At 42.6% G+C, this 9,296-nt stretch overlaps 2 protein-coding genes across 4 annotated transcripts; one reads left to right on the forward strand and one right to left on the reverse strand.

Moving 5' to 3' along the window:
• Positions 1–113: 113 nt before the first annotated feature.
• Positions 114–5,769, forward strand: prdx2 (peroxiredoxin 2). Its single transcript, XM_030734806.1, has 6 exons — positions 114–247; positions 1,091–1,211; positions 1,373–1,526; positions 4,642–4,764; positions 4,892–5,022; positions 5,388–5,769. The coding sequence occupies exons 2-6, from the start codon at positions 1,109–1,111 to the stop codon at positions 5,468–5,470; spliced, it is 594 nt and encodes a 197-aa protein (XP_030590666.1). The 5' UTR covers positions 114–247; positions 1,091–1,108; the 3' UTR covers positions 5,471–5,769.
• A 1,075-nt stretch (positions 5,770–6,844) lies between these two features.
• LOC115779466 (transcription factor jun-B-like) lies at positions 6,845–8,777 on the reverse strand. 3 transcript variants are annotated; one of them, XM_030728169.1, is made up of 2 exons: positions 8,326–8,776; positions 6,845–8,086 (listed from the first exon to the last, which is right to left on the reverse strand). In XM_030728169.1, exon 2 carries the CDS (start codon positions 8,046–8,048, stop codon positions 7,158–7,160), a length of 891 nt encoding a protein of 296 aa, XP_030584029.1. In that variant the 5' UTR covers positions 8,049–8,086; positions 8,326–8,776; the 3' UTR covers positions 6,845–7,157. The 3 variants fall into 3 exon arrangements, with proteins under 3 accessions (XP_030584029.1, XP_030584012.1, XP_030584020.1); XM_030728160.1 differs by having other exon boundaries at positions 6,846–8,086; positions 8,344–8,775; XM_030728152.1 differs by having other exon boundaries at positions 6,845–8,777.
• Between the last annotated feature and the right edge of the window lie 519 nt (positions 8,778–9,296).

Below are 9,296 nucleotides of genomic sequence, written 5' to 3' on the forward strand. Positions count from 1 at the left end.
GGAGAAAAAAGGAAGAGCAAACACGGTGGTGAGAGTAATATGCTGTGGGGATGCTTCAGTACGTCTGTACTTTCTGCACTTACAACTAATCTTAACTTTTACTTTGGAAGGGAGTCATTTCACTTCCGGGGGCCGCAGTCGTCGCTGCGTACTAATAGCACGCCTCCGTCCCTGCTTTGACTCTTCTGTTCATCTTCAGGTTGCAGACCTCCGCTTCCAAATTCTGCTGTGCTTTCCGTAAAGACAGGTGAGTTGAAATTTTATGGGATTCCTCAGAAGTTTATAACGCGTCTGCAAACTCGACTTCATATCTTTCTAGAACAAACGGAGACTAAAGAAAGCAGTTTATTACGTCAAGCTAACATTAAGCTAGCCGGTTGGGTGAGCGGCTCCCTCCTTCTTTAAGTGTTTGGCCCTGTTTCTGGCTCTTTCTTTGTCCCCCTGCTGCAGCTTGCAGGATTCACTGTCCACTTCCTCCTTGCTCTTTTTGACCGCATCTCTTTCTGCTTCATATTGAAAACGAGGTTTAAATAAAAAAAAAAATAAAAAAAAACACTTCATGGCTGAACTTTGACCCGGTGCGTGCATTTATCTCTTTAAATCAAACCGAACCAAGGTCACAGGTGACCGTTAGCTTTTGTCTTTTTAGTTCTTTATATTATAATGGTGAAATAGTTTGGCATTTGTGCAGCGCTGCTTATGTTTATTTGCATGTTTATTGTACATCCAAGTAATCATAATCTAAAGCAGCTGCACGCACATTAACCCTCTGAAGTCGTGCACAATAAGAACCGTCTCATTGGTTTGTGCGTTTCATGCTTATGTAAGCCTGCCAATAGGCCATTGTTCCCTCTGCTGGCTGAACATGACTTGCATGTGACTTTGTGGGTTTGCTCAACTTACCAAGCCTTTGAACCTGTGGGGCTTCTAAGAGCTCCAAAACCTAGCTGACAGGCTAGAACCCCCCCCCCGTCTAAATGTCGTATTTGTTTGTTATCACAGCTTCATCTCAGTCACCACCCAGCTGAACTTATCTGTGGTGGTCTGTGAGCATAAGGAATCGTCTGACTGCATGCACGCTCTCTTTCAGTCATTTGTCTCAAACACCATGTCTGCTGGAAACGCTAAGATCGGCTTCCCTGCCCCAAACTTCAAAGCCACAGCTGTAGTGGATGGACAGTTCAAGGACATCCAGCTGTCAGACTACAAAGGTAAGTGTTAATTCTCAGGTTTTATAACTAATTTTGTTGTTATCTGCATAGTTTAGCTTTTATACACCTATGTTTCTTCACTAACAGCTTATTTTCAGAATAAACAATTCTCTTTGACTAGGATCAGTACATTACACTTTTTTATTTCCTCTGTGCTGCAGGGAAGTATGTGATTTTCTTTTTCTACCCACTGGACTTCACATTTGTGTGCCCCACTGAAATTGTGGCCTTCAGCGACCGAGTAGAGGAGTTCCGCAGCATTGGCTGCGAGGTTATTGGCTGCTCTGTAGACTCTCACTTCTCTCACTTGGCATGGTAAGAACTCCTGCATAATGAAACAGCATAATGAGAATTTGTGGGAACTTAACTACTTCCTGAGCGCTTTAGCAATAATAACCACACAGCTCACATGTCAGCAGGGTAATTAAGCAGAGCTGCTTTAACAAAAGCTCCTTTTGCCTATATTTCAGTGATTATTTTTGCAGGTGAACTGAGTTTAAATACTACTGTTCCTGAAAATGCTGCTGAATCTTTTTTTTTTTTTTATTTTTTTTTATTTTTCTTACTATGATGAAGTGAGGCTCACTTATGCATGAAATATAAATAAAAACTCCCCACTTGCCCTGAGGGTGGTCTTTGTTTGTCCTTCAAGATCAGGTCTTCTAGCAGAGGCCTGGGAACTTGATCACCCTGCCCAGTATCTTAGCTTTTCCTATGACTCTGCTCTTCTGGACAGAGATCTCGGCTGTCATTCCTGGAATCTGCTGGAGCCACTCCCCCCGTTTGAGGGTGGTCACTGCTCCAATTTTTAATTTATATTTTAGTAAAAAGCGTATGAAAAGCGTATTCAACAAAAACTCTTTGAAAACTTATCAGATGTTTACACAAGGTACTTCAAACTGTCCCTGGTTGGCCGTTTCTGTTTGCACAGTTCAGAGTGAAGGCTTTTGGCAGCTCTGAAGGAGCACCCAGCCCAGTTTATCTGCTTCTTTGCAATGTGTAGATAAGCATAACTGTCATATGGTAGTTTCTAGAAGGTATAATAAATGAGGCATTACACAATCTGCACAGGTCTGGAGTTGGAGTGTTTAAAGTTTAAATGCATTATATTTGATATGGCACGTCAGTCAGTGTATGTGTTCTCACTCATCTGGAACAACTTCTGTTTTCACTGAAGCTTTTACAAAGATGCGTGCACTCATTGAATCCAGTTAGAAAATGTGTTTAAACATTCTTTCTTTTAATGAGTCCACACACACACACACACACACACACACACAGTAGTGGTGACAAGTTAACATTTAGCTCAGCAGCAGTAGGGAAGGTCCACTGGCCTAAAAAAATTTAAATTGAGCACTAACATAAATGTATATTGTATGTGTTTAAATGAGGTTGAATTAAAACAAAATCAAGAATAGGCCAGAACACCTTCATTCATCAGATCTGAAACTAAATTTCATGATCAACAGTTAATCTTTAATAAAAGCTCAAAGTCTTGTCCTCAAAATTCTAGTCAACATATTTGCTATTAAATATGCTGAACAATTATTTTTGTCAGCCTGTCAGATACTTTTTCATTTTATTAAATTTAAACCTGATCCTGACTCCTCACCCTCTTGTTTGCGTGTCCCTGCCCTACTCTGCTTCTGATTGGCTAGTGTTCCTATTGCCTGGTTAAGGTTAGACAAACATTTAAGGGTCAAAGCTAATCAGTGGCAGAGCAAAGTTGGGTCTTCTGTGAAAATGGCCTGGGGGACCACTGAGGACACAAGCGGCACACCTTTAAATCACATACAATACAGAGACTCAATTTTTCACCACATTACTATTTTGGTACTTGGGTGTTTATATGAGACCCTCTTTAGAAGCATTGCTGAGAACCTCTATTCTAATCAAGTTGAATGATGGATATGTCCTGTCAGACGCCACAATGGCATTAAATAACTGTCCCTTATCAGGCAATTACAAAGTCCTCCTTAGGGGGGGTGGTGGGGCAAAGTGAAATTTATCAGCCAGGAGATCTTCCCTGTGGACCTTGTGTTTTGCACATGGCTTCATTTTTACTACTTTAAGCACTAAACAGTGCTTGGTTAGACTTAGGAAAAGATCACTGTTTGGGTTAAAATATGCCCATCACAACAGGAACCCTAAAGACTAATGTCATAACCTTCAGCCAAAGAGTGCCTGGTGTGTAAGGCCTGACTTATGCTTCTGCATCAGGTCTTTGCAGCGCCTACGTACATAACCGTAAATCCCCTCTGAACCCTAGTAGGGCTGCAACTAAACATTATTTGGGTAGTCGACTAATCTGTCAATTTTTCGGTCAGCCAACAATTATTTCAATCTTTCCTCACCTGTCCGAACCTGCCCACCTGTTAACATCACCTTGTCTCTTCTCACAATTAAAATAATGACCCATAAAAATGGGAGTTTGAAACTGATCAAATGTATCTTTAACATTAATGTGACCATCACAATAAATGATCAGAAATAATGCATATTAAAGTGAATGCAGTATTTTTAAATGAAAACATAATGTGCAAATAAGTAAATAAAAATGGCCTCAGTCCAAAAGTTGAAATGAGGCTTCTGTAAACTGAAAAGTTTACAGATGATTCAGTTCATGAAGGGTTAACTATTCAGAATGAGCACTAATATTAATTGGGGGGGGCACAATGTAGCTGCTCCTATTGTCCTTCACTTGTTGGCTAACATAACTGAAATGATGCCACTTAGCAATCATCATCCATGAGACTTTGCTTCAGACGGGTAAACTAACAAACATTACTGTACAAACATTAACAGGGTATCAACATGATGCACTAACACACTAAAAGGTACCCATCCAGAGCTGACGTCACAGCTCCAGGGTGCCGGCGTTTTAAACACTCACACATTGCAGTGATGCTGCCGTGGAAGGACAGTCTGCATTCAGCTTTATTTTTATCACTTCATTTTCTCCACTCTCCTCTCTGTTCCATTATTATGTTGTTCACATTACCTTCTTTAGTATTGTTGTTATTGGCAGACAATGGAGGCAATACTGCCTCATATCTTTCTGTAGTGTGTTGCAGTTAGACACTCGTGTGTGTGTGTGTGTGGTTTTAGAATGAGTCGGCAACATTAAAATTCCACGTCAACTAATTTTTGTAGTTGACATCGATTGTTGATGAATCATTGCAACCCTGAACCCTACGTGGTAAATCACAATCCTTGCGGACTGCATCGACCCAACGTGTAGTTTACACTTCTCAAGAGGTGAACGTCAGGTTACTGCATAGGGGTCAGAGGGGATTTCCAGTTATGTACATGGACCCCACAAAGACCCAACACAGCAGCATAATTCGGGCCTAACTGAGGCACACAAACAGCTTTGACAACATAGCTTTTTTTTTTTTCTCCTCTCTCTCCCTTTCCCTTCCTCCTCCAGGGTCAACACACCAAGGAAGCAGGGAGGTCTGGGTAACATGAAAATCCCCCTCGTATCAGACCTCAGCAAGTCAATCTCCAAAGAGTATGGCGTGCTGAAAGAAGATGACGGCATCTCATACAGGTCACTTAAATGCTTTTTTATCAAATGATTCTAATTAAAGCCCATGGATTTTTGTTAAATAGCTGCTTGGTCTGTTTTACTTCCTCTAAAATATTTGTGCAAAATTGCAACATTTTGTGCCTTTCAGGGGTCTCTTTGTGATTGACGACAAGGGCGTCTTGAGGCAGATTACCATTAATGACTTGCCTGTGGGTCGTTCTGTGGACGAGACTCTGCGCCTGGTTCAAGCCTTCCAGCACACAGACAAATTTGGAGAGGGTGAGTAAAATCACTGCATTCCCTCTTCTCATTTTACTTGGCATAACTCAGTGGTACTCCGTGGCATAACTTGTTAATCATGCACATCTCATAAAAATACCCTAAATATTTAACATCCTTTTTATATCTGTAACTTAAGATGCTCTAAACGGCACATCTCACACCACATCTCAGTTTATTTTTCCAATAGTTGATTGGAAAAATAAACTGAAATTGTGTGTAGCTGTGCCCTGGTTTGGAGATTCACTTAGGCTTTCATGTTTCCCAGCCATTCACATATGTACCGTTCATTAGGCTTGTACCAAGTTCAGTATGTACAAATGACAGCTTAAAGTAAACTTGGTCTCTTTTGCCTTTTCTCCCAGTGTGCCCTGCTGGCTGGAAACCCGGGAGTGATACGATCATCCCCGATGTTGAGAAAAGCAAAGCATTCTTCTCCAAGCAGTAAATGTGGAGGTTCAGCCCAATTCAGCCCTTTTCCTAACCATAGCACTTGGCCTCAGATGACGGGTCCCTATGAAGCAGTATCGTCACGTCCAGTCTAACCTGCTAAAATATGTCTGAGCTTCTCACAGGAAGAAAAGTTCTTTACAAATTTTGTTTGTCCAGTGTACAAATATTGGGTAATCTGATTGTCTTGAGCACTGAAAGTATAGTTTTGTTCCTTTTTCAAAGAAAGTATTGCTATTTTTCCTGCTTGTGGATAATTTGCTACCATCTTTAATAAAACACGGAGGGGGAAAGTTGTGATGTTGCAGTTATTTGTTAAATCATAATGTGAATGCCTTTCTACTTGCATCCACTAGGTGGCAGCATAAATCTACCGAATTGTTCTTGATGAGTAAGACCTTAAAGTTCTTGAAATAATACTTGGGGTTTTTTTTTTTTTTTTTTTTTTTTTTTTTTTTTTGGTTTTTTTCTTTTCCCAATAATTATTGTGGTGCATCATTCTTGGCTCCTGTACCTGGCAGAAGATCTGAGTGCGTCACAAAGCTGCCAAGAGTTGGTTAATAGTGGAGCTGCTGTGTTTGACTCAGCACAACAGGCTGTTGTTGCCAAATGGTACTGAAGCTCATTGGGAAAGATTGGATTGCTGGATATGACTATATGATAATGACTGTCCCGACCACAACCTTCATTTCACCGTTTCAGTGAAGTTAGAGGTATCCCACTGTTTAATGTTTTTTCCACTGTCACAATAACATTTTCCTGAATGCTATTTACTAATGCAGTGGGAGAACAATACTCCTTGTTTTACTAAATGTACTCAGCTTACTGGAACATTTTCTCAGTTTTGTACGAGCCAATTCTTGTAATTCAAACTAGCTCTCAGTAATCAGTCTAACATGTTTATCTGGAACTTTTTTTTATGACCATTTTTTCCTCACCTAGTGTTCTCACGGCTTGTTTTGGGAAATTGAAAGCAGAATGGGGAAACTCCCTTCACTCGAATAAACCACTCATTGACAAACCTTTTCATTTACACACACGCGCGCACACACATTGCGGTGTAAAGGGGAGCGCGCAGCCCTTCTGACGGGCAATGTAGGAGGGAGTTCCCGGAAACCTATAGTGATGTGACGTTTGCCAGCAATATTAACCATATATGGAGTGACGCTTGTGCGTCAGTAAGGAAAAATCCTACGCTGGGACGTCTCCAACGTCAAGCAACTTCTGGTGTTGTAACCTTAACCACACCGCTGTCTCTGATCAGCAGTTCACGAGAATTACAATAATTCCTGGTGTGGCTTTTTATTTTTTATTATTTTTTAAGTATACGACCTCAAAAACAAAGCGACACATTTCTTAATTTCATAATTTCATTTACTTAAATATTTACTGTACACGTAAAAAAAAAAAAAGAACAGGTTGGTGAGATTCAACTCAAAAAACGCAAATAAGTTACATAAGCATCACAAACAGCAATTAAAGAAAATGTAAACAGGCAAAGTCAAGACACTTTCAAAACTTATCCAAAAATGCCCTAAGTGTTTTAGTCTTATATTATTTCTGTGTGTGGGTGATGTTTCTAGCAGGAAACCACGACGATCCGGTTTTCATATCAATAACGTATGAAGACCGGGTTTTTTGTTAGTCCAGGTACTGTCCAGTGTTTTTATAAGTGCATTATTTCTTCAATAAGACTTCACTTTGGGCGCTAACATGAGCTGGCAGCCACTGCTCACGTGCGTCATGACTTTCTGTTTGAGTTGGGCCACCTGTTCCCGCAGCATGGACGCTGTGTTTGACAGTCCAGCGTTGTCAGTTTTCAGCACTTTAACCTTGTCTTCCAGACGGGCGATGCGCTCCAGTTTGCGCCTCCGACACTTCGAAGCTGCGAGCCGGTTCCTCAGCCGCTTACGCTCCGCTTTCATCCGCTCCTGATTCTCCAAATCAACAGGAGACATGGGTGGGGAGCTGTTGTCGCTGCTCTGCATGTCGGGGACTGTCTGAGGCTCCTCTTTGAGACCCCCGAAGCGCTGCGAGTGGATGCCGGCCCCGGCGAGGGGGTGCTGGAAATGGTGGGATCCGTGCGCAACGGCTTGAGGATGCTGGTGGTACTGGTGATGCGGCAGGTAACTGATGGTCGTGGAGGGATAGCTGGCTGCAGAGGTTAGGCTGGGGTTCGTGGTGCAGCTGCTCAGGGTTGTGTACTCGAGCGGCTCTGGCTGCATGGATGAGCCAAACACCGAGGCTGGAGCCGAGCAGGCAACCCCGCCGGTGCCGATGGACACGTTTGGAGGAGCCATCTGGTTCATCTTGTGTAAGTCGTCCAACGCTTTAACAAAACCTTCAGCAAAACCCTCCTGCTCCTCCGTGATCCCGCGGTTGTAAAGGTACTGTGTAGGTGTCGGCGTAGTGATGACCCCGTTGCTGCTCTGGACGATCAGTCGCTCTAGTTCAGGAGAGGCGAGCTTCAGGGAGCCCACTTCTGCCGTCCCCCCTGGATAGAAATCACTGTCGGCGCGCAGGTGCTGTGACTTGAAGTTTGAGTTCCGATATGTATCGGAGAAGTTCAAGTTCATATTCTGCTTAAGCAGCTTGTAGTCCTGCAGTGCTGCGCCTGGATGGCCATAAGCAGAGAGAAACGAGTCGTCATAAAAAGGCTGTTCCATTATTGTGGACATATTTCAAATCAGACAGTCAAATACAAGAGTGCGCTGCAAAGATGTTGCGCGGACACCGAGGCTTCAGTGTCCCAAATGAGTCAATCTCCAGCGCAAAGTCCCGCTGTATTATTATACTGAAGACCAAAGCTATCAAAACAGAGCAAAACTTCCAAATAGTGGAACTGTACTGTACCAAGTCGTCGATTTGTACCTTTAGTTGGAATCAAAGCGGAGTCCAGTGACTAATTCAGATGTTTTCAATCCACTCGTGACAAGAAGTCTTTTCTTCTTAAAGTGTGAGCTCCACTCGCGTTTCCTTATTAATGACAGGCGGCCGACGCGCTCTGCTCTCTTTATATGATCCGCCAGACAGCGCTCTGATTGGCTGTTTCTCTATTCCCTCCGTCGGATCTTGACGACGCAGCTTCCAGGAAAATGGACTGTAAACAAGACAAGACCTATTCGGCGTAAGGGAAACTCAGTCCAGGTAGGCATAAACACATAAAATAGGCTTCCACAGGCATTCACACACGTAATCATTTGTTAACAAGTCAGTTTAAATGTTGCCCACAGTCCAAAAGCGATCCACAAGTGACAATGAGCCTTTTACAGCTGTATTCGGACACCTAAACCACAGCCACTTTGCCTTTCACCCTCAACAGTAATCGCACCAGTAAGGCTATATAATCTGGTGCTGAGTCATGCGCTCCGAACTGATATCGGCCGGTCCATATTTGGCTATCCTGGCTCACCGGTTCCTAATGACAGGAGCAGGAAGTCAATCCCATCCTGGCGCGCTTCCAGCTCTCGGGGATGTGGAGGCGGAGGCTGCGGAGAAGGAGGAAGTGTGTCTCTACCCCCCTTTTAACCCGCAGGCAGAGAGAGGATGGGTAACTCTTGGGCGAGATGTCTTCAAAAACGCACGAAGCCTAACGGGTGTCTGGCAGATGAAGACATGTTCAGTGAATCAGTCCAAAACTATTAGTGTGTGAAAAAGTCAATAAACAATATTTAAGGATGGTATTCATAAAATGGAGGGAGATAATATTCAGCCAACTTAGGTTCAGTACTTAGTATTTTTGAATTAATCATGTCTAGTTACTCATATGTTATTTTTGTTTATTTATTAGTGTAAGCCTAGCCTTCTGAACCTAATGCGTTCCT

This window comes from Archocentrus centrarchus, chromosome 1 (genome assembly GCF_007364275.1).
Source record: "Archocentrus centrarchus isolate MPI-CPG fArcCen1 chromosome 1, fArcCen1, whole genome shotgun sequence".
In the NCBI taxonomy this organism is placed as follows: domain Eukaryota; kingdom Metazoa; phylum Chordata; class Actinopteri; order Cichliformes; family Cichlidae; genus Archocentrus; species Archocentrus centrarchus.